General features: G+C 45.5%; 1 protein-coding gene across 1 annotated transcript; it reads right to left on the minus strand.

Moving 5' to 3' along the window:
* Positions 1-714: 714 nt before the first annotated feature.
* Positions 715-2660, minus strand: LOC139388237 (NEDD4-binding protein 2-like 1). Its single transcript, XM_071134786.1, has 4 exons — positions 2546-2660; positions 1223-1311; positions 1082-1149; positions 715-859 (listed from the first exon to the last, which is right to left on the minus strand). Exons 1-4 carry the CDS (start codon positions 2658-2660, stop codon positions 715-717), a joined length of 417 nt encoding a protein of 138 aa, XP_070990887.1.
* Positions 2661-27239: the final 24579 nt, after the last annotated feature.

Here is a 27239-nt window from a genome sequence, read left to right on the forward strand (position 1 = left end):
CTATTTTCCCTAACCCCTTACCCTAAACCTAACATTTCCCTTAACCCTAACCTTAACCTTATCCCATACCAAACCCTAAACCTAACCCTAGCCTTAAGCCTAACCACTAACCATTAACCCCTTACCCTAAACCTAACATTTCCCTTAACCCTAACCTTAACCCATACCAAACCCTAAACCTAACTCTAAGCCTAACCACTAACCCCTTACCCCCAAACCTAACATTTCCCTTAACCCTAACCTTAACCTTATCCCATACCAAACCCTAAACCTAACCCTAGCCTTAAGCCTAACCACTAACCCCTTACCCTAAACCTAACATTTCCCTTAACCCTAACCTTAACCTTATCCCATACCAAACCCTAAACCTAACCCTAGCCTTAAGCCTAACCACTAACCACTAACCCCTTACCCTAAACCTAACATTTCCCTTAACCCTAACCTTAACCTTAACCCATACCAAACCCTAAACCTAACCCTAGCCTTAAGCCTAACCACTAACCCCTTACCCTTACCCTAATTCTAACCATTAACCTAACCTCTATGCTTAACATAGCCATTGTCCTCATGGGGGTGTGGGAAATGTCATTTTCCTTGTGTTACTATCCTTGTGGTCCCCATAAGAATAGAAGCACCAACCAATCCACAAATACACACACACATACACACGCACGCACACACACACAACACAAAAGCATTGTATTGGTCTCCTGATCACCAGTGGTTCAGCAGTCTCTCTGAGCTGGGCATCCACCTGACTTTGGACTCATAGTCATAGATGACATCCCATATATTTTTCACGGGCTCATAACCTTCGTTCATCCTCTCTAACACCTCCATGGGGATCTTAGGACACCATCTGAGAGGGAGGCATACAACGCGTCAACCACTATGCATGTGTGTGTGTGTGTGTGTGTGTGTGTGTGTGTGTGTGTGTGTGTGTGTGTGTGTGTGTGTGTGTGTGTGTGTGTGTGTGTGTGTGTGTGTGTGTGTGTGTGTGTGTGTGTGTGTGTGTGTGTGTGTCTGTACGTGTCAGATGATACAAGCACAATTGTGCTTTGGTTTCTCTTCTCATCAATACCTGTTGAGAATCTCTAATGGAAGGACAGGGAGGTCCTGAAACTCGATCCAGTAGCCTCTGCGAAACGCCTGAAAGAGACAAACACAGTATTGTCATAACAACATGTCCACACACACACACACAGGCAAAAGTAGTCCTTACCATTCGGACATAAGGCCACATCTCCCATTTCTTCAGATTGGTGTTGTCAATTACGATCGGATGGACTTTATTTTTGATGGCTTGAAGAACTGCAAGGAGCAACTCATACACATAAACATTCATCCCATCACATAATTAATGATTAAATCCACTAATTAATCAATCAACCAATCAATTAATCCATCACACAATTAATGGTCAAATTCACTAATTAATCAATCAACCAATCAATTGTTCAATCATACCATTTATAAAACATGAAGAGTTTCATTCCAAAACACTATACATCCATTTTCAAAACTGATAGTAAAATTAGATTTTTTTGTATTAATAACTTATGAAAGAGATTGGCGTGTTTTTCCCCTCAAGGCATGGGGTTGTTAAAAGACTTGTCTAGTTAAAGAAAGGTTAAATAAAAGTTTGTTTTTAAATGACAGACATGTATTAGTTTGAAACCTACCGCCAGATGGCGTCATTTCAGAGACAAACAATCACTATAGAATGAGGCTAGATTTATGATGAGTTGAATTTATACACTAAGAAAAAAAGGTGCTAACTAGAACCATACAGGGTTCTTTGATTTTTCCCCATAGAGGGTAGAACCCTTTGCAGAGGGTTCTATCTAGAACTCTCTATGTAGGGTTCTTCAAAGAACCCCCTGTACAGTATATGGTTCTACATAGAACCCTCTATGAAACTGTATGTTATTTATATTTCTGTGTAGCATAACATTTATCAACCAATCAATGTACATGAAAAAACACAGCTATTACAGTTAAACAAACAATTGTGAAAATCTCCCTTCAATAGAGCATGCTGGGAAATATTACATATGGTTCTATGTAGAACCCTTCTTGCCTTCCAAAGAATCATCAAAGAACCCTTTCTTTCAAAAACAGTTCTTATGATGTTAAAGGTTCTAGGTAGAACCCTTTGCCTTACTAAGAACCCTTGTCTTCCAAAAAGTGTCCTTCTGATCAAAACAGTTCTTCGTAGAACCCTAAAAAAAACTTTTGGAAGCCTTTTTTCTAAGATTGTATGTTAAATATACAGCAAACGAACATTAAATTCCAACTAGACAATGGATACATAGTGTTTGGAACCAAACCAATTGTAATACACATCTATGAATAAAAAAATCTGAGGACAGTAATATTTGACACAGAATGCCCCTGTGCATAAATTTCTGATTTTAAAAAAAACACAAATGTGAGAAATTGGTAGATATAGTGTTTTGGAAATCTAATACAATAAATTAATAGGTCAATAAATGAATTAATAAATGAATCGATAAACATATTAACCAGTCAATCCTATACCTACCTCTGTTGCGGTTCCATACATGAGCTTTGTTCAGGGATGTATCGCGGAACCCAACCATCTTCCCGTCCACCCTGAAGTAGTCGTCTGTGCTGAAGGCTTCTCCAGAACCATACATCTCCAAGATATTACTGTAGAAAACACACACTCACACTCAACATCTACTCAGACAGAACACATACACAGCTTGTATAGAGAAGTGTGTGTGTGTGTGTGTGTGTGTGTGTGTGTGTGTGTGTGTGTGTGTGTGTGTGTGTGTGTGTGTGTGTGTGTGTGTGTGTGTGTGTGTGTGTGTGTGTGTGTGTGTGTGTGTGTGTGTGTGTGTGTGTGGTGACTATACCTGTGAGATGATACTACTCAGGACACCACTAGGGGTCTGACATCACACTCTAGTTCCCTTATTTGCAGTATCCCTACTATAGCTACCCTTCTCTTCGCATTAACTTACTTTGATCATTTGAATCAGCTGTGTAGTGATGGGGGGGAAAAAACAGAAACGTGGACCCATCGGGGTCCCGAGGACCGAGTTTGGGAAACGCTGAGCTACAGGGTCAGGAGAACTGAGTCTAAACCTACTCTTCTGTTGTTAACTTACTTTGATAATTTGAATCAGTTGTGTAGTGATGGGGGGGAAAAAACAGAAACGCGGACCCATCGGGGTCCCAAGGACCGAGTTTGGGAAACGCTGAGCTAGAGGGTCAGGAGAACTGAGTCTAAACCTACTCTTCTGTTGTTAACTTAACTACAACACCTCTTCTGAAGTATAGCCATAACACTTCCACAACACAAGGATGGAAGAGTCTAGTGACTAGAAAGGCCAATAGAAAGGTTTTGTTTTTGCTCTTAACAGTTTGAATGTCTATATGGATTGTAATTAGGGTTGAATATGTTCCCGGGTATTTTACAAATGTTCCATACCGAGAATAAATCACTTTTCTCACGGTAACCCGGATTTCCCGCAAAAACTGGAAGGGTCATTCAAAAGCATTATAAAGCGTATAAATCAGCCGACTGTATATGTCTGGATTTGTTTAGAGATTTGTCTGAAAATTCAGACCTGATGCTACCTGACTCTGATGAGCCCTACATTAAAGACATACAATGAGCCCTACATTAAAGACATATCATGAGCCCTCCATTAAATACATATAATGAGCCCTCCATTAAATACATATTATGAGCCCTACATTAAATACATATATGAGCCCTCCATTAAATACATATAATGAGTCCTACATGAAATACATATAATGAGCCCTCCATTAAATACATATAATGAGCCCTACATTAAAGACATCTTATGAGCCCTACATTAAATACATATAATGAGCCCTACATTAAAGACATATAATGAGTCCTACATTAAACACATATAATGAGCCCTCCATTAAATACATATAATGAGCCCTACATTAAAGACATCTTATGAGCCCTACATTACATACATATAATGAGCTCTACATTAAAGACATATAATGAGCCCTACATTAAAGACATCTTATGAGCCCTACATTAAATACATATATGAGCCCTCCATTAAAGACATTTTATGAGCCCTACATTACATACATATAATGAGCCCTACATTAAATACATTAGCCAATAGGCTACATACATGATATGGGCTACTGCACATTATGCTTGACAGAAAAACATAAAAGCCCATAGATGTAGCTAGCTAGCTACATGCTCTCTTGGGTAAATAAATGAAACTAGCTCCAGTAGGCTACGGCCTAAGCCGTATTGTATTATACTGTATTTAAGCACTAGGGAGTGTGGTATATGGCCAATATACCACGGCTAAGGGCTGTTCTTAGTCAAGACGCAACACAGTGTGCCTGGATACAGCCCTTTGCCACGGCATATTGGCCATATACCACAAACCTCCAAGGTGCCTTATTGCTATTATAAACTGGTTACCAACTTAATTAGAGCAGTAAAAATACTTGTTTTGTCACACCTGTGGTATATGGTCTGATATACCACGGCTGTCAGCCACTCAGCATTCAGGGCTCGTGGTTTACAGTCTGATATCCAGGCTGTATCACATCAGACCGTGATTGGGAGTCCCATAGGGCGGCGCACAATTGGCCCAGCGTCGTCCAGGTTTGGCCAGGGTAGGCCGTCATTGAAAATAAGAATTTGCGGGGCCTCCAGGGTGGCGCAGTGGTTAAGGGCGCTGTACTGCAGCGCCAGCTGTGCCATCAGAGTCCTGGGTTCGCGCCCAGGCTCTGTCGTAACCGGCCGCGACCGGGAGGTCCGTGGGGCGACGCACAATTGGCCTAGCGTCGCCCGGGTTAGGGAGGGCTTGGTCGGTAGGGGTGTCCTTGTCTCATCCGGCGCATTGGTGCGGCTGGCTTCCGGGTTGGATGTGCGCTGTGTTAAAGAAGCAGCAGCGGCTTGGTTGGTTGTGTATCGGAGGACTTTCAACCTTCGTCTCTCCCGAGCCCGTACGGGAGTTGCGATGAGACAAGATAGTAGCTACTACAACAATTGGATACTATGAAATTGGGGAGAAAAAGGGGTAAAATTCAAAAAAAAATAAGAATTTGTTCTTAATTGACTTGCCTAGTTAAATAAAGGATAATTAAAATAAAAATTATATATATACCATGATGAGATGCTAGATCTGTGAAGTCTGCGCTCCATACTGAGATTGGCTGTCTGTCGCCACCCTGAGCGTTGATGATTCATCATGCAGACCACATTTAAACATTCCATATCATTTAACAGTTCCATTTCATGCCATGCTGTTCATGATAATAATGTATTATAATTTACTGGTTTCTCTCCGTTACTTATCCCTGGAAACACCAGTCAACCCTAGATTATATAGGTATCCTGTGCAGCCCAATTCTGAGCTTTTGCCCTATTATTGGCCAAAGATGTGATGTAATTGGTCAAAAGACCATAAGATCAGAATTGTAAAAACAACCATAAGGCTCAGTTAAAAAGAGTAATAAATAAAATGACACAAACGGCCATGGGACCCTGAAAAGACAAGGTGAAAAATCAGTCGATGTGCCCTTGATCAAGGCCCTTAACACTAATTGCTCCTGTAATTGCTCCTGTAATTGCTCCTGTAATTGCTCCTGTAATTGCTCCTCTGGATAAGAGCGTCTGCTAAATGACAAAAATGTTTTGAAGGTTATGGGTGACTGTGAGAGGCAAGCATCCCTCTCTGCAGACAGTGTTTTTAACCAAACATTATCAGACAAGTGCATAAGATGGCTTCAAGCCCCTCCCATGTACTTCTCTCTGATGATCAGTTCCTCCCTTCAGGCGGACGCTCTAGATAACATGTAAACAGCCTAACCAGCTCTGCTAGGGCGAGTAAAATGGTCAGAGTGAGGCGGTGGCGGTCGGCGATGTTTATGACGAGGGAGGACGTTTTTGTTTTTCATGAGCACGGCCTTATTTCTATTACAGCACATTGGATGACTGCCATTCATATTCCATTCACCCAGTTCAATGTAACATCGATAGGTTTAGGCTACTACACGATACTCTAAATTTCCCTATAGCCACCTATCAATCAAAGTCTACAGCATGGGTGCACACAGGTGGAGAGAACATTTTGAGTTCCCTTTCATAGCAGCCACGTTGCATTTCTTCTCGTACCTATGCGCTCTCCTCCTCTCTGCTTTTCCCTTCATTTGTGGACTTCAATGCACAACCCATCAGCTGCATGTGACCAAGTGAGAAAAAATTAATAAAAAGCAAAACCATATCATAACCACTGCACACGGCCTACATCATTGTCACCATATTAGCTAATGATGACAGGCCCAACTGCCTGTAAAAACACAGTCCAGTTCAAAGTGAATGATGGCAGGCCCAACTGTCTGTAAACACAGTCCAGTTCATAGTGAATGATGGCAGGCCCAACTGTCTGTAAACACAGTCCAGTTCAAAGTGAATGATGACAGGCCCAACTGTCTGTAAACACACAGTCCAGTTCATAGTGAATGATGGCAGGCCCAACTGTCTGTAAACACACAGTCCAGTTCATAGTGAATGATGGCAGGCCCAACTGCCTGTAAACACACAGTCCAGTTCATAGTGAATGATGGCAGGCCCAACTGCCTGTAAACACAGTCCAGTTCAAAGTGAATGATGGCAGGCCCAACTGCCTGTAAACACACAGTCCAGTTCATAGTGAATGATAACAGGCCCAACTGCCTGTAAACACAGTCCAGTTCAAAGTGAATTATGTGGCAAATGGCTTATTTGCATAAAGGCCTACTGTCGCTCTGATTGGCTATGGTGCACCGGTCTGCAGAGACTCTGGTCCTGGATGAGATAGTTGTTTTTATTAGGTCGTATTTACTGCCGTGTCTATTAATTGTCCAAATGCACGGCTGCTTTCCCACTATATATCACTATTGAATTTTCAGAAATGCCTTACTCTATGTAATTCCCAAACATTCTAAGAATTTATGAAAACATAAAAATGACCAAATCTAAGCGCTTGCTTGTCAATTTAAAAAAAATATATATATTATATTCTTCATAGGGTTGTATATGAACAGATTTGAATAAGGTTTAATGTTACTAAAACGCTGTCAGTTCCACATGAAGAAAACTGGTCCCTGGGGATGACTGTACAGAAGGCCTCATTTATTAATCATGCCTAGGCGACAAATATGTGCGTAAACCATGCGCACTTCTTCATTTCTACGCCAAGTGTGAGATTTATCAATGAGAACGTTTGCTTGAGAGTGTGTGTAAATTGACGCACAGCCTTGACCATGCGTACACGCAATGCTAAGTGGTGGAATGAGGCAACTGCTTGTCAAAATTAGAATGGGGAAAATATATGTTGAAAATGTGTGAAATTGTGAAAGTAGTCATATAGTTATTTTTCGATTTCATTCTACTTATATTGTGAAATCATGATATGACATATATTGACAGGCTATTTCATATAATTTGATCACAGTCCATTTGTTATGATAATTGTCATGTACTGTCATGTTGTGTCTTGTCTCTGTCCTTTCCCTTCACCCTGTCTCCCTCTGCTGGTCGTTGTTAGGTTACCTTTTCTCCCCCGCTTTCCCCCAGCTGTTCCTTGTCTCCTCTAACTACCCATTCACCCCGTTTCCCACCTGTTCCCTTTTTCCCTCTGATTAGGTCCCTATATCTCTCTCTGTTTCTGTTCCTGTCCTTGTCGGATTCTTGTTTGTTGTGTTTCATGCCTGAGCCAGACTATCGTCATGTTTGCTGTAACCTTGTCCTGTCCTGTCGGAATCTGCCGGTCTATCTGAGCCTACCTATGTTTGGTTATTAAAGAAGCTCTGTTTAAGTTAGTTCGCTTTTGGGTCCTCATTCACTCACCATAACAGAAGAATCCGACCAAGAATGGACCCAGCGACTTCGGATCCTCTCCACTCAGCCGTCGGGATCCAGGGAGCGATGCTAGGCAGACACGAGCAGGAAGTGTCTGCTGCTCGACATGCCGTTGAGACCCTGGCCACCCAAGTCTCCAACCTCACAGAACAGGTTCACCATCTCCGCCTCGATCCACCGGCCACTTCCAGGGCTTTCGAATCTCCGGAGCCCAGAATCAATAACCCGCCGTGTTACTCTGGGGAGCCCACTGAATGCCGCTCGTTCCTCACCCAGTGTGATATTGTGTTTTCTCTCCAGCCCAACACTTACTCCAGGAGCACTGCTCGTGTCGCCTACGTCATATCTCTCCTTATTGGACGGGCTCGTGAGTGGGGCACGGCAATCTGGGAGGCAAGGGCTGAGTGTACTAACCAGTATCAGGACTTTAAGGAGGAGATGATACGGGTTTTTGATCGATCTGTTTTTGGGGAGGAGGCTTCCAGGGCCCTGTCTTCCCTATGTCAAGGCAATCGATCCATAACAGACTACTCTATTGAGTTTCGCACTCTTGCTGTCTCCAGTGGCTGGAACGAGCCGGCCTTGCTCGCTCGTCTTCTGGAGGGTTTCCGCGCAGAGGTAAAGGATGAGATTCTCTCCCGGGAGGTTCCTTCCAGCGTGGATTCCTTGATTGAACTCGCTATTCGCATTGAGCGACGGGTTGATCTTCGTCACCGAGCTCGTGGAAAGGAGCTCGCGCTCTCCGTCGCCTCCCTCTCCGCATCACTACCATCTTCCTCTGCCGGCTCGGGTGCTGAGCCCATGCAGCTGGGAGGTATCCGCATCTCGACTAAGGAGAGGGAACGGAGAATCACCAACCGCCTCTGTCTCTATTGCGGTTCCGCTGGTCATTTTGTCACTTCATGTCCAGTAAAAGGCCAGAGCTCGTCAGTAAGCGGAGGGCTACTGGTGAGCGCTACTACTCCTGTCTCTCCTTCAAGATCCTGCACTACCTTGTCGGTCCATCTACGCTGGACCGGTTCGTCAGCTTCCTGCAGTGCCTTAATAGACTCTGGGGCGGAGGGCTGTTTTATGGACGAGACCTGGGCTCGGGAACATGACATTCCTCTCAGACAGTTAAAGGAGCCCACGGCCTTGTTCGCCCTGGATGGTAGTCCTCTCCCCAGGATTCAGCGTGAGACGCTACCTTTAACCCTCACTGTTTCTGGTAATCATAGTGAAACCATTTCTTTTTTAATTTTTCGTTCACCTTTTACACCTGTTGTTTTGGGCCATCCCTGGCTAGTTTGTCATAATCCTTCCATTAATTGGTCTAGTAATTCTATCCTCTCCTGGAACGTCTCTTGTCATGTGAAATGTTTAATGTCTGCTATCCCTCCTGTTTCCTCTGTCTCTTCTTCACAGGAGGAGCCTGGTGATTTGACAGGGGTGCCGGAGGAATATCACGATCTGCGCACGGTGTTCAGTCGGTCCAGGGCCACCTCTCTTCCTCCACACCGGTCGTATGATTGTAGTATTGATCTCCTTCCGGGAACCACCCCCCCCCGGGGTAGACTATACTCTCTGTCGGCTCCCGAACGTAAGGCTCTCGAAGATTATTTGTCTGTAGCTCTTGACGCCGGTACCATAGTCCCCTCCTCCTCTCCCGCCGGAGCGGGGTTTTTTTTTGTCAAGAAGAAGGACGGGTCTCTGCGCCCCTGCATAGATTATCGAGGGCTGAATGACATAACAGTGAAGAATCGTTATCCGCTTCCTCTTATGTCTTCAGCCTTCGAGATCCTGCAGGGAGCCAGGTTTTTCACTAAGTTGGACCTTCGTAACGCTTACCATCTCGTGCGCATCAGGGAGGGGGACGAGTGGAAGACGGCGTTTAACACTCCGTTAGGGCACTTTGAATACCGGGTTCTTCCTTTCGGCCTCGCTAACGCTCCAGCTGTCTTTCAGGCATTAGTCAATGATGTCCTGAGAGACATGCTGAACATCTTTGTTTTCGTTTACCTTGACGATATCCTGATTTTTTCACCGTCACTCCAGATTCATGTTCAGCACGTTCGACGTGTCCTCCAGCGCCTTTTAGAGAATTGTCTTTTTGTGAAGGCTGAGAAGTGCACTTTTCATGCCTCCTCCGTCACATTTCTCGGTTCTGTTATTTCCGCTGAAGGCATTAAGATGGATCCCGCTAAGGTCCAAGCTGTCATTGATTGGCCCGTCCCTAAGTCACGCGTCGAGCTGCAGCGCTTTCTCGGCTTCGCGAACTTCTATCGTCGTTTCATCCGTAATTTCGGTCAGGTGGCAGCTCCTCTCACAGCCCTTACTTCTGTCAAGACGTGCTTTAAGTGGTCCGTTTCCGCCCAGGGAGCTTTTGATCTCCTCAAGAATCGTTTTACATCCGCTCCTATCCTTGTTACACCTGACGTCTCTAGACAGTTCGTTGTCGAGGTTGACGCGTCAGAGGTGGGCGTGGGAGCCATCCTTTCTCAGCGCTCCCTCTCTGACGACAAGGTCCACCCATGCGCGTATTTTTCTCATCGCCTGTCGCCGTCGGAACGTAACTATGATGTGGGTAACCGCGAACTGCTCGCCATCCGGTTAGCCCTAGGCGAATGGCGACAGTGGTTGGAGGGGGCGACCGTTCCTTTTGTCGTTTGGACTGACCATAGGAACCTTGAGTACATCCGTTCTGCCAAACGACTTAATGCGCGTCAGGCGCGTTGGGCGCTGTTTTTCGCTCGTTTCGAGTTCGTGATTTCTTATCGTCCGGGCTCTAAGAACACCAAGCCTGATGCTTTGTCTCGTCTCTTCAGTTCTTCAGTAGCCTCCACTGACCCCGAGGGGATTCTCCCTGAGGGGCGTGTTGTCGGGTTGACTGTCTGGGGAATTGAGAGGCAGGTAAAACAAGCGCTCACTCACACCCCGTCGCCGCGCGCTTGTCCTAGGAACCTTCTTTTCGTTCCCGTTCCTACTCGTCTGGCCGTTCTTCAGTGGGCTCACTCTGCCAAGTTAGCCGGCCACCCTGGCGTTCGGGGTACGCTTGCTTCCATTCGCCAGCGTTTTTGGTGGCCCACCCGGGAGCATGACACGCGTCGTTTCGTGGCTGCTTGTTCGGTCTGCGCGCAGACTAAGTCCGGTAACTCTCCTCCTGCCGGCCGTCTCAGGCCGCTTCCTATTCCCTCTCGACCGTGGTCTCACATCGCCTTAGATTTTGTCACCGGACTGCCTTCGTCAGCGGGGAAGACTGTTATTCTTACGGTTGTCGATAGGTTCTCTAAGGCGGCTCATTTCATTCCCCTTGCTAAGCTTCCTTCTGCTAAAGAGACGGCACAAATCATCATCGAGAATGTTTTCAGAATTCATGGCCTTCCGTCAGACGTCGTTTCGGACAGAGGTCCGCAATTCACGTCTCAATTTTGGAGGGAGTTTTGCCGTTTGATTGGGGCTTCCGTCAGTCTCTCTTCCGGCTTTCACCCCCAGTCTAACGGTCAAGCAGAACGGGCCAATCAGACTATTGGTCGCATCTTACGCAGTCTTTCTTTTCGTAACCCTGCGTCTTGGTCAGAACAGCTCCCCTGGGCAGAATACGCCCACAACTCGCTTCCTTCGTCTGCGACCGGGCTATCTCCTTTTCAGAGTAGCCTCGGGTACCAGCCTCCGCTGTTCTCATCTCAGTTCGCCGAGTCCAGCGTCCCCTCCGCTCAGGCTTTTGTCCAACGTTGCGAGCGCACCTGGAAGAGGGTCAGGTCTGCACTTTGCCGTTATAGGACGCAGACTGTGAGGGCTGCTAATAAGCGTAGAACTAAGAGTCCTAGATATTGTCGCGGTCAGAGAGTTTGGCTCTCCACTCAGAACCTTCCCCTTAAGACGGCTTCTCGCAAGTTGACCCCGCGGTTCATTGGTCCGTTCCGTATTTCTCGGGTCATTAATCCTGTCGCAGTTCGACTTCTTCTTCCGCGATACCTTCGTCGCGTCCACCCGGTCTTCCATGTCTCCTGCATCAAGCCCGTCCTTCGCGCCCCCGCTCGTCTTCCCCCCCCCCCCCCCCCCCATCCTTGTCGAGGGCGCACCCATCTACAGGGTCCGTAGAATTTTGGACATGCGTCCTCGGGGCCGTGGTCACCAGTACCTCGTAGATTGGGAGGGGTACGGTCCTGAGGAGAGGAGTTGGGTTCCCTCTCGGGACGTGCTGGACCGTGCGCTGATCGAGGATTTCCTCCGTTGCCGCCAGGTTTCCTCCTCGAGTGCGCCAGGAGGCGCTCGGTGAGTGGGGGGGTACTGTCATGTACTGTCATGTTGTGTCTTGTCTCTGTCCTTTCCCTTCACCCTGTCTCCCTCTGCTGGTCGTTGTTAGGTTACCTTTTCTCCCCCGCTTTCCCCCAGCTGTTCCTTGTCTCCTCTAACTACCCATTCACCCCGTTTCCCACCTGTTCCCTTTTTCCCTCTGATTAGGTCCCTATATCTCTCTCTGTTTCTGTTCCTGTCCTTGTCGGATTCTTGTTTGTTGTGTTTCATGCCTGAGCCAGACTATCGTCATGTTTGCTGTAACCTTGTCCTGTCCTGTCGGAATCTGCCGGTCTATCTGAGCCTACCTATGTTTGGTTATTAAAGAAGCTCTGTTTAAGTTAGTTCGCTTTTGGGTCCTCATTCACTCACCATAACAATAATAATCCATATAAAGCACCGTAATTTGTTAAATTAAAGGCACGTGCGAAATATAGAAGACTGAGATAATGGGAAATCGAATGAGAGGTGGCTGATCTTGCTGTTTGAAACGCGCATTTTTATAGGTGTTTTTTTTGTTGCAGAAAGTACAGATTGGCAAATCAGATATTGTTTCCCAAAAACAATTGTACAGGATTTTTGAGAAGATATAAGATCCAAGTGCTATCCACCCTCGGGTTTTTTGGCAACGGGTACTTTTCAGCGGGAGCTTAACGATCTGTATCTCACAGCCCTCAATAAGCCAATGTTTTTTTTGGACGCAATCATCAGCATAAAGACGCTGCTGAATGTGGTGGCAATGTGGCCAAGCGGAACACACTGCAGGAGGAAGCTGTTGAGGATGGATGGGTGTTGAGTGTTGCCTACTCATTTAAAGTATATTTACCGTTGCTAAAGCAACTTGAATTGTCCTAATGGTCCTCTCTTTGTAGCTATGTTTTTATTTTTACTGGTAAAGCCACAACTGAGAGAGCCAAATAAAACATGTTTAATTGTACTCGACCTCTGACACTAGCACGACCTATTTCAGTCAAAAATATATATAATTCGTAGGTTTTTTTTGTCGTTGTATATTCCCAACGGGTTTTAAAGGGATGATCTGAAACATATATGGTTCATTCCCTAGACCCATAACCATGTAATCTTCGTGAATGCGCGTCTAATTTATAGAGAAGTGAAAGCCTTCTGCATCCAATTCTAGTCCTATATTATTCAAGCATGTCATCAGAATGATCAAGATAAGGACAACAAACCTTATTTAATTTAACTGTCGAAAGCAAGGAAGCAACACTATAGAGAGAAAGAGGAGGTAGCCTAATAACAGGGGAAATATTATTTCTAAATATACATATTCGCATGCGCTGCAACAGAATCGCATGTTCTCTCCCTGCTTTATCATAGTTTGAACGAGGTGCATCATTCCAGTCCTTATAAAACAGTATAATACAACACAGTACAATAATACAGTTTATACTAAAAAAAGATTAGCCTAGCTTGTTTAATTTATTTACGCAAGAGAGCATGGCTACATCTATGTGCTTTTATGTTTTTTTCCTGTGGCGTGTAATGTTTTTGTCGGAAAATAACGGGTTAAGCGGGAGAAAAGTGATTTCTTCTCTGGATTTGTAAAATACCCATATTCAAACCTCTTAGCCATGTCCGAAATCCCATACTTGCGTCCTAAATAGTTTGCAATTTGAGTATCCTAAAAAAAAAAAACATTTTATAGTAGGCTATGTGACATTTAAAAAATGTTTTATACTTTAAATGCCAAGATATCATACTCATTTCGGCTTTGACAACAGTTGAAAATCAGATATGGGAATATGCTATCGAAATTAACCAATAACACAAAAACAACGCAATTGCGCATGAAGCATTCTCACTATGCCACAATAGAAGGTTTTATAGTAGCCTAGGGTTTAATTGCAGGATGTTATACTCATTTCGGCTCTTCATCTGTATATGTATAGTAGAATTCGATGAACACTTTTCCACAATGCATTGGAAGAGGTGGGCTGCAAGTTATAGGCCATAGTTCTCTTCAAGTAGCCAAACAACAAAACTACCTTACTTAATTGGGAAGATGCCAATCGTGAAGCTTCTGTGGTGGTGTTCTAATGTAGGCCAAGGAGTTGTTTTCTCCTTAAAATTCTAAGGAGTATTGCATTGTAGTCGACATCTTTGAAAACAGAGGTTTTTTTAATCATCAGATCAAATTATATGTATTTCTAAAGCCCTTCTTACATCAGCTGATATCTCAAAGTGCTGTACAGAAACCCAGCCTAAAACCCCAAACAGAAAGCAATGCAGGTGTAGAAGCACGGTGGCTAGGAAAAACTCCCTAGAAAGGCCAAAACCTAGGAAGAAACCTAGAGAGGAACCAGGCTATGAGGGGTGGCCGGTCCTCTTCTGGCTGTACCGGGTGGAGATTATAACAGAACATGGATAAAATGTTCAAATGTTCATAGATGACAAGCAGGGTCAAATAATAATAATCACAGTGGTTGTTGAGGGTGCGACAGGTCAGCACCTCAGGAGTAGTTAGATTTTTATTTTATTTTTTACAAATACATGTTAAGATGATCAATAGGCTACATCAATACTGGTGTCTAAGACAATTTTCCCCTCAGGGACAGTTCATCCTATCCTATCCTATATTTCAAAATAATTTACAGAAGCTATATCAATGTAGTCTGTGCTATAAATGAACTGAAAACTCCTGTACAAGTTTTACATTTCCGACATATCCGACAAGAATATGCTAATCAAGGATAGGATGGAGAACAATTCACACTGTATATTTAAAACTATTTATTTTGATAACGGTAAATCGAATTTTTTATTTTAGCAATGTATTTATTATCATCAAGAAAAACGACTTTTTTATCCTCCTCGTGCGATATTAAAAAAAAAGTTTACCTTGCCCGACTTGTCTTCCCTGATCCGGGGAGTCCTCTGAGAATTATGATTTCCCTTGTCCTCTTTCTCCCCATTTTCAGTTCGTTTACCGTTGCAACTACTTTATAATAATCCTTAAAACTAATTTATTACACCTTTCTGATGGTAACACCGTTGAGTGGTCGAGAGCTCCACGTCTAGTCTGTCTGTATGGTAACGTCTTCTAGAATAGCCTACTGATCAACCAATAGTTTTGCTACGGACCCAACCGCAGGAAACTACGGTACTTTCCTGTCACGTACCAGCGATTCATTACATGATGATGATGATGATGATGGTGATGATGGTGATTGACAGTTTTAGATATACGAGGTTAAGGAATAACAGTATTTCAAAGGTTGATTTGTATTTGGGAACATATTAATTTAAATGCCTCAAGAACAACATGCTAGGCTATATGTAGCCTAAATGTAAAACAAATAAATAAGGACAGCCTAAACTCAAAGCTTTACACATTCATTTAAGCCTCCTGGTTAAGAAAACAACACATTACAGGCCTATATATTTGTGTTACTTTTTCTCTCATGGCTAACTAACAGGAAGTTAGAAAAGACAGGCTGAGTAGGCTGGGAGTTTACAGTGCATTCAGAAAGAATTCAGACTTCTTCTTGTCCTTTTCCACATTTTATTACATTACAGCCTTATTATAAAATCGATTACACCATTTTTTCCTTCATCAATCTACACACAATACCCCATAATGACAAAGCAAAAACATTCTTATTATTTTTTGCAGATGTAGTAAAAATAAACAACTGAAAGTGAGCTCAGGTGCATCCTGTTTCTACAACTTGATTGAAGTCCACCTGTGGTAAATTACATTTATTGGACATGATTTGGAAAGGCACACACACCGGGTGACAGTGCATGTCAGAGCAAAAACCAAGCCATGATGTCAAAGGAATTGTCGGTAGAGCTCAGAGGAAGGATTGCGTCGAGGCACAGATCTGAGGAAGGGTACCAATAAATATCTGCAGCATTGAAGGTCCCCAAGAACACAGTGGCCTCCATCACTCTTAAATGGAAGAGGTATGGAACCACCAAGACTACTACACAAAGGTGGCATGACTATGGAAATTACAGTATTCTCAATCAGGGTAGGATGGAGAAGAAGCTGCCGTTTCTTTTAAAGGTCAGGAAATTCTGACAGAAGAACAAACACAACAATCCAGCTGTGTTTTCTTCCTTAATTAGATGTGATGTGAAATGATATTCATCCCACCATGTCACAACAGCAGGTTCAGTCAGCACACTATTGCTCTTGTCACTGCATGACAGGACACAACCATCCATGCGATTAATACTCTCCCCACCGTACAACTGACAGGCCAATTGGCATATATATACATTACTCTTATTGAATTTTCACGTGTGCGAGAATTTGGGAAATGTAATCAAAGCCTGTTGGATGACAACTTGTATTTAACCAGGAAAGAAGAATTAATAACTGACTTTGTCCTGCATAACATAGATACAGCAGATCCCTTTATTGCATGGGACACTTTTAAATGTGCCTTTAGAGGCCATGCAAAAAAAATATAGGTCAAAAGGCTCCATGCTAACAAAGGAAATAGAAGCTCTTTCAGAACAGATGGATAGCAATAAAAACAGTATCATAGAGGCTCAGAATACGTTAGAGGAAAAACAAAAAGACATGGAGGAAATTACTCAAGAAAGAAAGAAAGAAAAATAAATCAAACTGGATGGATTATGGGGGAAAATGCTTCTTTTTTTTCTTCAATATTAAACATAGAAGTGCTCCCAAAAATAATTGACTGAAACTGTCAGAAATGACAGCGTCACCGATGATTTACCAAACAATGTTTTGAAAGAGGAAGCAAAGTACTTTAATTAAGCTTTTCATTTCAGTCTCCTCCATCTCCACTAACCAGCGTTCATTGTAAGGATTGTTTCACTATTAATATGGTAACATTAACAGACTCAGACTCAAGGCAAAATTACATAGGAGGAAATTCTTGATTAAATTAAAGCCTTTAATTCCGCGAAAACTCAGGGGCAGGATGGCATACCAGGTACACCAAACATTTGTTTATGTACTCAGAGGACTGTTACTAGCAGGTTTAAACTTTATTATTATTATTATTATTATTATTATTATTATTATTATTATTATTATTATTATTATTATTATTTATTCCTTTAAAAATGGTAGATTATCAGATACTCAACAATAAGGTCTGATGTCATTATTACTGAAACAGGACCCAAGTGTAAATACACTGCTCAAAAAATAAATAAAGGGAACACTTAAACAACACAATGTAACTCCAAGTCAATCACACTTCTGTGAAATCAAACTGTCCACTTAGGAAGCAACACTGATTGACAATAAATTTCACATGCTGTTGTGCAAATGGAATAGACAACAGGTGGAAATTATAGGCAATTAGCAAGACACCCCCAATAAAGGAGTGGTTCTGCAGGTGGTGACCACAGACCACTTCTCAGTTCCTATGCTTCCTGGCTGATGTTTTGGTCAATTTTGAATGGCGGTGCTTTCACTCTAGTGATAGCATGAGACGGAGTCTACAACCCACACAAGTGGCTCAGGTAGTGCAGCTCATCCAGGATGGCACATCAATGCGAGCTGTGGCAAGAAGGTTTACTGTGTCTGTCAGCGTAGTGTCCAGAGCATGCAGGCGCTACCAGGAGACAGGCCAATACATCAGGAGACGTGGAGGAGGCCGTAGGAGGGCAACAATCCAGCAGCAGGACCGCTACCTCCGCCTTTGTGCAAGGAGGAGCAGGAGGAGCACTGCCAGAGCCCTGCAAAATGACCTCCAGCAGGCCACAAATGTGCATGTGTCTGCTCAAACGGTCAGAAACAGACTCCATGAGGGTGGTATGAGGGCCCGACATCCACAGGTGGGGGTTGTGCTTACAGTCCAACACCGTGCAGGATGTTTGGCATTTGCCAGAGAACACCAAGATTGGCAAATTCACCACTGGCGCCCTGTGCTCTTCACAGATAAAAGCAGGTTCACACTGAGCACATGTGACAGACGTGACAGAGTCTGGAGACGCCGTGGAGAACGTTCTGTTGCCTCCAACATCCTCCAGCATGACCGGTTTGGCGGTGGGTCAGTCATGGTGTGGGGTGGCATTTCATTTCTTCTTTTGTGCTCGCCAGAGGTAGCCTGACTGCCATTAGGTACCGAGATGAGATCCTCAGATCCCTTGTGAGACCATATTTTGGTGCGGTTGGCCCTGGGTTCCTCCTAATGCAAGACAATGCTAGACCTCATGTGGCTGGAGTGTGTCAGCAGTTCCTGTAAGAGGAAGGCAGTGATGCTCTGGACTGGCCCGCCCATTCCCCAGACCTGAATCCAATTGAGCACATCTGGGACATCATGTCTCGCTCCATCCACCAACGCCACGTTGCACCACAGACTGTCCAGGAGTTGGCGGATGCTTTAGTCCAGGTCTGGGAGGAGATTCCTTAGGAGACCATCCGCCACCTCATCACTGAGCATGCCCAGGCGTTGTAGGGAGGTAATACAGGCACGTGGAGGCCACACACACTACTGAGCCTCATTTTGACTTGTTTTAAGGACATTACATCAAAGTTGGATCAGCCTGTAGTGTGGTTTTCCACTTTAATTTTGAGTGTGACTCCAAATCCAGACCTCCATGGGTTGATAAATTTGATTTCCATTGATAATTTGTGTGTGATTTTGTTGTCAGCACATTCAACTATGTAAAGAAAAAAGTATTTAATAATAATATTTCATTCATTCAGATCTAGGATGTGTACTTTTAATGTTCCCTTTATTTTTTTGAGCAGTGTATAAAGATCCAGTCTATTTTAAACACACAAAAAAATGGAGGCCCCTTAAACTTCAGTGTTGTAATGGAAACATTCTAGCAAAGTGCATAGCGCTTAGAATTAAAAAGCTATTGTCTTTTATTATTCGTCATAATCAGAAACAAAAAAGGTTATCTTTAATTTACAATATGTACTGTAGAATCTATGAGAATAGATTGTTTCAAACCTTTTGTGAAACATTGCAGCACAGTTGAAAAATATATGGCAAATAGAAATCAAAACTAGCTGGTGTTCAGAGATAGACTGTAGGGGTTGAGTGGAGCTGGAGGAGGAGACTAAAAACTAACAAAAGAAAATAATTGCAAAATATACTGTGTACATAGAATGTATATAGGATGTATATAGAATGTATATAGGATGTATATAGAATGTATATAGGATGTATATAGGATGTATATAGGATGTATATAGAATGTATATAGGATGTATATAGGATGTATATAGAATGTATATAGAATGTATATAGAATGTATATAGAATAGTTAAGCTGGAAGTAGAAGCCTAAGAGTTGTTTTCCATTAGTTCACTCCAATTAGGGGAGGGTGTCACGCCTACTCCTGTTCCCTCCCTCCAGCGCTCAACATCACCAGTCTACTGACCACCTGTCCTGTTCCCTCCCTCCAGCGCTCAACATCACCAGTCTACTGACCACCTGTCCTGTTCCCTCCCTCCGGAGCTCAACATCACCGGTCTACTGACCACCTGTCCTGTTCGCTCCCTCCAGCGCTCAACATCACCGGTCTACTGACCACCTGTCCTGTTCCCTCCCTCCGGAGCTCAACATCACCAGTCTACTAACCACCTGTCCTGTTCCCTCCCTCCGGAGCTCAACATCACCGGTCTACTGACCACCTGTCCTGTTCCCTCCCTCCGGAGCTCAACATCACCAGTCTACTGACCACCTGTCCTGTTCCCTCCCTCCAGCGCTCAACATCCCCAGTCTACTAACCACCTGTCCTGTTCCCTCCCTCCAGCGCTCAACATCACCAGTCTACTAACCACCTGTCCTGTTCCCTCCCTCCGGAGCTCAACATCACCGGTCTACTGACCACCTGTCCTGTTCCCTCCCTCCGGAGCTCAACATCACCAGTCTACTAACCACCTGTCCTGTTCCCTCCCTCCGGAGCTCAACATCCCCAGTCTACTAACCACCTGTCCTGTTCCCTCCCTCCAGCGCTCAACATCACCAGTCTACTGACCACCTGTCCTGTTCCCTCCCTCCAGCGCTCAACATCCCCAGTCTACTAACCACCTGTCCTGGCAACCCACACTGCGCACACCTGGTAACCATCATCACGCACACCTGCTCCCCATTGCACAATTGCACAATTGGACTTCATCACCACCCTGATTACTCTCTCTTCATACAGCCCTCAGTAGTCTCAGTCACCACCTGACTTCATCACCACCCTGATTACTCTCTCTTCATACAGCCCTCAGTAGTCTCAGTCACCACCTGACTTCATCACCACCCTGATTACTCTCTCTTCATACAGCCCTCAGTAGTCTCAGTCACCACCTGACTTCATCACCACCCTGATTACTCTCTCTTCATACAGCCCTCAGTAGTCTCAGTCACCACCTGACTTCATCACCACCCTGATTACTCTCTCTTCATACAGTCCTCAGTAGTCTCAGTCACCACCTGACTTCATCACCACCCTGATTACTCTCTCTTCATACAGCCCTCAGTAGTCTCAGTCACCACCTGACTTCATCCCCACCCTGATTACTCTCTCTTCATACAGCCCTCAGTAGTCTCAGTCACCACCTGACTTCATCACCACCCTGATTACTCTCTCTTCATACAGCCCTCAGTAGTCTCAGTCACCACCTGACTTCAATACCACCCTGATTACTCTCTCTTCATACAGCCCTCAGTAGTCTCAGTCACCACCTGACTTCATCACCACCCTGATTACTCTCTCTTCATACAGCCCTCAGTAGTCTCAGTCACCACCTGACTTCATCACCACCCTGATTACTCTCTCTTCATACAGCCCTCAGTAGTCTCAGTCACCACCTGACTTCATCACCACCCTGATTACTCTCTCTTCATACAGTCCTCAGTAGTCTCAGTCACCACCTGACTTCATCACCACCCTGATTACTCTCTCTTCATACAGCCCTCAGTAGTCTCAGTCACCACCTGACTTCATCACCACCCTGATTACTCTCTCTTCATACAGCCCTCAGTAGTCTCAGTCACTACCTGACTTCATCACCACCCTGATTACTCTCTCTTCATACAGCCCTCAGTAGTCTCAGTCACCACCTGACTTCATCACCACCCTGATTCCGCTCCCTTCATACAGCCCTCAGTAGTCTCAGTCACCACCTGACTTCATCACCACCCTGATTACTCTCTCTTCATACAGCCCTCAGTAGTCTCAGTCACCACCTGACTTCATCACCACCCTGATTACTCTCTCTTCATACTACCCTCAGTAGTCTCAGTCACCACCTGACTTCATCACCACCCTGATTACTCTCTCTTCATACAGCCCTCAATAGTCTCAGTCACCACCTGACTTCATCACCACCCTGATTACTCTCTTCATACAGCCCTCAGTAGTCTCAGTCACCACCTGACTTCATCCCCACCCTGATTACTCTCTCTTCATACAGCCCTCAGTAGTCTGTCACCACCTGACTTCATCACCACCCTGATTACTCTCTCTTCATACAGCCCTCAGTAGTCTCAGTCACCACCTGACTTCATCACCACCCTGATTACTCTCTCTTCATACAGCCCTCAGTAGTCTCAGTCACCACCTGACTTCATCACCACCCTGATTCCGCTCCCTTCATACAGCCCTCAGTAGTCTCAGTCACCACCTGACTTCATCACCACCCTGATTACTCTCTCTTCATACAGCCCTCAGTAGTCTCAGTCACCACCTGACTTCATCACCACCCTGATTACTCTCTCTTCATACAGCCCTCAGTAGTCTCAGTCACCACCTGACTTCATCACCACCCTGATTACTCTCTCTTCATACAGCCCTCAGTAGTCTCAGTCACCACCTGACTTCATCACCACCCTGATTACTCTCTCTTCATACAGCCCTCAGTAGTCTCAGTCACCACCTGACTTCATCACCACCCTGATTACTCTCTCTTCATACAGCCCTCAGTAGTCTCAGTCACCACCTGACTTCATCACCACCCTGATTACTCTCTCTTCATACAGCCCTCAGTAGTCTCAGTCACCACCTGACTTCATCACCACCCTGATTACTCTCTCTTCATACAGCCCTCAGTAGTCTCAGTCACCACCTGACTTCATCACCACCCTGATTACTCTCTCTTCATACAGCCCTCAGTAGTCTCAGTCACCACCTGACTTCATCACCACCCTGATTACTCTCTCTTCATACAGCCCTCAGTAGTCTCAGTCACCACCTGACTTCATCACCACCCTGATTACTCTCTCTTCATACAGCCCTCAGTAGTCTCAGTCACCACCTGACTTCATCCCCACCCTGATTACTCTCTCTTCATACAGCCCTCAGTAGTCTGTCACCACCTGACTTCATCACCACCCTGATTACTCTCTCTTCATACAGCCCTCAGTAGTCTCAGTCACCACCTGACTTCATCAACCACCCTGATTACTCTCTCTTCATACAGCCCTCAGTAGTCTCAGTCACCACCTGACTTCATCACCACCCTGATTACTCTCTCTTCATACAGCCCTCAGTAGTCTCAGTCACCACCTGACTTCATCCCCACCCTGATTACTCTCTCTTCATACAGCCCTCAGTAGTCTCAGTCACCACCTGACTTCATCACCACCCTGATTACTCTCTCTTCATACAGCCCTCAGTAGTCTCAGTCACCACCTGACTTCATCACCACCCTGATTACTCTCTCTTCATACAGCCCTCAGTAGTCTCAGTCACCACCTGACTTCATCACCACCCTGATTACTCTCTCTTCATACAGCCCTCAGTAGTCTCAGTCACCACCTGACTTCATCACCACCCTGATTACTCTCTCTTCATACAGCCCTCAGTAGTCTCAGTCACCACCTGACTTCATCACCACCCTGATTACTCTCTCTTCATACAGCCCTCAGTAGTCTCAGTCACCACCTGACTTCATCACCACCCTGATTACTCTCTCTTCATACAGCCCTCAGTAGTCTCAGTCACCACCTGACTTCATCACCACCCTGATTACTCTCTCTTCATACAGCCCTCAGTAGTCTCAGTCACCACCTGACTTCATCACCACCCTGATTACTCTCTCTTCATACAGCCCTCAGTAGTCTCAGTCACCACCTGACTTCATCACCACCCTGATTACTCTCTCTTCATACAGCCCTCAGTAGTCTCAGTCACCACCTGACTTCATCACCACCCTGATTACTCTCTCTTCATACAGCCCTCAGTAGTCTCAGTCACCACCTGACTTCATCCCCACCCTGATTACTCTCTCTTCATACAGCCCTCAGTAGTCTCAGTCACCACCTGACTTCATCACCACCCTGATTCCGCTCCCTTCATACAGCCCTCAGTAGTCTCAGTCACTACCTGACTTCATCACCACCCTGATTACTCTCTCTTCATACAGCCCTCAGTAGTCTCAGTCACCACCTGACTTCATCACCACCCTGATTACTCTCTCTTCATACAGCCCTCAGTAGTCTCAGTCACCACCTGACTTCATCACCACCCTGATTACTCTCTCTTCATACAGCCCTCAGTAGTCTCAGTCACCACCTGACTTCATCACCACCCTTGATTACTCTCTCTTCATACAGCCCTCAGTAGTCTCAGTCACCACCTGACTTCATCACCACCCTGATTACTCTCTCTTCATACAGCCCTCAGTAGTCTCAGTCACCACCTGACTTCATCACCACCCTTGATTACTCTCTCTTCATACAGCCCTCAGTAGTCTCAGTCACCACCTGACTTCATCACCACCCTGATTACTCTCTCTTCATACAGCCCTCAGTAGTCTCAGTCACCACCTGACTTCATCACCACATGTATTACTCTCTCTTCATACAGCCCTCAGTAGTCTCAGTCACCACCTGACTTCATCCCCACCCTGATTACTCTCTCTTCATACAGCCCTCAGTAGTCTGTCACCACCTGACTTCATCCCCACCCTGATTACTCTCCCTTCATACAGCCCTCACCAACCTCAGTCACCAGGCAGTATTGGTTCTGTTTTTTGTATATTTTAAGTACAAACATATGGAGGATTGGAAGTGATGCAGACCATTATGTTGATGGAAACCATAATCTATCTGCAGTATTAAAGCTGATCTACACCCTGATATGACTCAACCTCCAATACCACCAAGTAGGAAGTCATCTCGAAACCAGCTTCAACCAGTCTTGTGGTTCGACAGATGCCGTTTAGCACTTCAACTACAAGCGCTTATGTGTGTGTGTGTGTGTGTTTTTATATGCCTGTTTGATGTGCATACGATGAGATTGATAAACTATAATGTCTTATTCCTCGCTGCCAGCTATTGCAGAGATATTTGAACTGACATTTTTTTGTGTAACTTAATTTTCATGTCATTGTCACGTCCTTTTGCACTTGAGAAGCTAAACGGCATCTGACTAACCACAAGGCTGGTTTCAAGATGACTGGAAGTGGTGCCGGAAGTGGAATCAGATCAGAGTCAGAGTTTCCTCTTGTTCAGACATGTTGAGGAGGTAGGAGGAGGAGGAGGAGGGTGATTAATGGACAAACCCATTCACTCTGGCTGTTACATCAGATATACATGTTGATAAAGTCCCTTATCTGTTGGGTGAAATACCACAGTGTGCCATCACAGCAGCAAGATGTGTGACCTGTTGCCACAAGAAAAGGGCAACCAGTGAGGAACAAACACCATTGTAAATACAACCCATATTTATGTTTATTTATTGTCCCTTTTGTACTTGAACTCCTGGCACATGATTTACAACTCTGTTTATAGACATACTATGACATTTGAAATGTTAGTATTTTTTTGGCAATGGCAAAACATATGTTTAACATGCTAATAAAGCCCCTTAAATTGAAAATTAATTTAGAGTGAGAGAGAGAGAGAGAGAGAGAGAAGGGGGGGGGGGTGCTCATGAACCCAATCAATAAAACTACATTGCATTACAATGCCTTGTTCTCTTGGCTGTAACCTCATGACACTTATTTGTTTCAGGGGATTTTAACTTTAAATTAAACATGGATGGTTTTGATTGATTTGTTCTCTTTAAAAATAATTTTAGACTTACAGTAAACCAGCCTCATAGAACAATCCCATGGATGATTTTACAGTGAGCACCCTCTAGTAGGAACAGGTGTTATTCAGAGCCACTCAATAACAATGACAGCACAGTGAAACCAAGAGACAGAAAAATGTCACAGGTGGTTTTCAGCCCATAAGCACAACCACTCTGTGTTGTGGCTTGGCTTAATATCATATTCAAAATGGTCGGATACTGAAGCATTCCAGAGCTGACATAACGATAAAGTGGGGGGTTCCCTGTGATGTGTGTTTGTACTTTAAAGGCATGAGTTCCCCAGTTTAATTACAGTCCATTGGCTATCTGTCTCCTGTCTGCGTCAGGCCATATCGGGGGAAGAGGGGGAGGTACTTCTCCTCTCTCCTGCTCTGCGTCAGGCCATATCGGGGGAAGAGGGGGAGGTACTTCTCCTGTCTCCTGTCTGCGTCAGGCCATATCGGGGGAAGAGGGGGAGGTACTTCTCCTCTCTCCTGTCTGCGTCAGGCCATATCGAGGGAAGAGGGGGAGGTACTTCTCCTCTCTCCTGTCTGCGTCAGGCCATATCGGGGGAAGAGGGGGAGGTACTTCTCCTGTCTCCTGTCTGCGTCAGGCCATATCGGGGGAAGAGGGGGAGGTACTTCTCCTCTCTCTTGTCTGCGTCAGGCCATATCGGGGGAAGAGGGGGAGGTACTTCTCCTCTCTCCTGCTCTGCGTCAGGCCATATCGGAGGAAGAGGGGGAGGTACTTCTCCTCTCTCCTGCTCTGCGTCAGGCCATATCGAAGGAAGAGGGGGAGGTACTTCTCCTGTCTCCTGTCTGCGTCAGGCCATATCGGGGGAAGAGGGGGAGGTACTTCTCCTGTCTCCTGTCTGCGTCAGGCCATATCGGGGGAAGAGGGGGAGGTACTTCTCCTCTCTCCTGTCTGCGTCAGGCCATATCGGGGGAAGAGGGGGAGGTACTTCTCCTGTCTCCTGTCTGCGTCAGGCCATATCGGGGGAAGAGGGAGAGGTACTTCTCCTGTCTCCTGTCTGCGTCAGGCCATATCGGGGGAAGAGGGGGAGGTACTTCTCCTCTCTCCTGTCTGCGTCAGGCCATATCGGGGGAAGAGGGGGAGGTACTTCTCCTCTCTCCTGCTCTGCGTCAGGCCATATCAAAGGAAGAGGGGGAGGTACTTCTCCTGTCTCCTGTCTGCGTCAGGCCATATCAAAGGAAGAGGGGGAGGTACTTCTCCTGTCTCCTGTCTGCGTCAGGCTATATCGGGGGAAGAGGGGGAGGTACTTCTCCTCTCTCCTGTCTGCGTCAGGCCATATCGGGGGAAGAGGGGGAGGTACTTCTCCTCTCTCCTGCTCTGCGTCAGGCCATATCAAAGGAAGAGGGGGAGGTACTTCTCCTGTCTCCTGTCTGCGTCAGGCCATATCGGGGGAAGAGGGGGAGGTACTTCTCCTGTCTCCTGTCTGCGTCAGGCCATATCGGGGGAAGAGGGGGAGGTACTTCTCCTCTCTCCTGTCTGCGTCAGGCCATATCGGAGGAAGAGGGGGAGGTACTTCTCCTCTCTCCTGCTCTGCGTCAGGCCATATCGAAGGAAGAGGGGGAGGTACTTCTCCTGTCTCCTGTCTGCGTCAGGCCATATCGGGGGAAGAGGGGGAGGTACTTCTCCTCTCTCCTGTCCGCGTCAGGCCATATCAAAGGAAGAGGGGGAGGTACTTCTCCTGTCTCCTGTCTGCGTCAGGCCATATCGGGGGAAGAGGGGGAGGTACTTCTCCTGTCTCCTGTCTGCGTCAGGCCATATCGGGGGAAGAGGGGGAGGTACTTCTCCTGTCTCCTGTCTGCGTCAGGCCATATCGGGGGAAGAGGGGGAGGTACTTCTCCTGTCTCCTGTCTGCGTCAGGCCATATCGGGGGAAGAGGGGGAGGTACTTCTCCTCTCTCCTGTCTGCGTCAGGCCATATCGGGGGAAGAGGGGGAGGTACTTCTCCTCTCTCCTGTCTGCGTCAGGCCATATCGGAGGAAGAGGGGGAGGTACTTCTCCTGTCTCCTGTCTGCGTCAGGCCATATCGGGGGAAGAGGGGGAGGTACTTCTCCTCTCTCCTGTCT

The sequence above is a fragment of the Oncorhynchus clarkii genome, chromosome 29 (assembly GCF_045791955.1).
Source record: "Oncorhynchus clarkii lewisi isolate Uvic-CL-2024 chromosome 29, UVic_Ocla_1.0, whole genome shotgun sequence".
Lineage (NCBI taxonomy): Eukaryota > Metazoa > Chordata > Actinopteri > Salmoniformes > Salmonidae > Oncorhynchus > Oncorhynchus clarkii.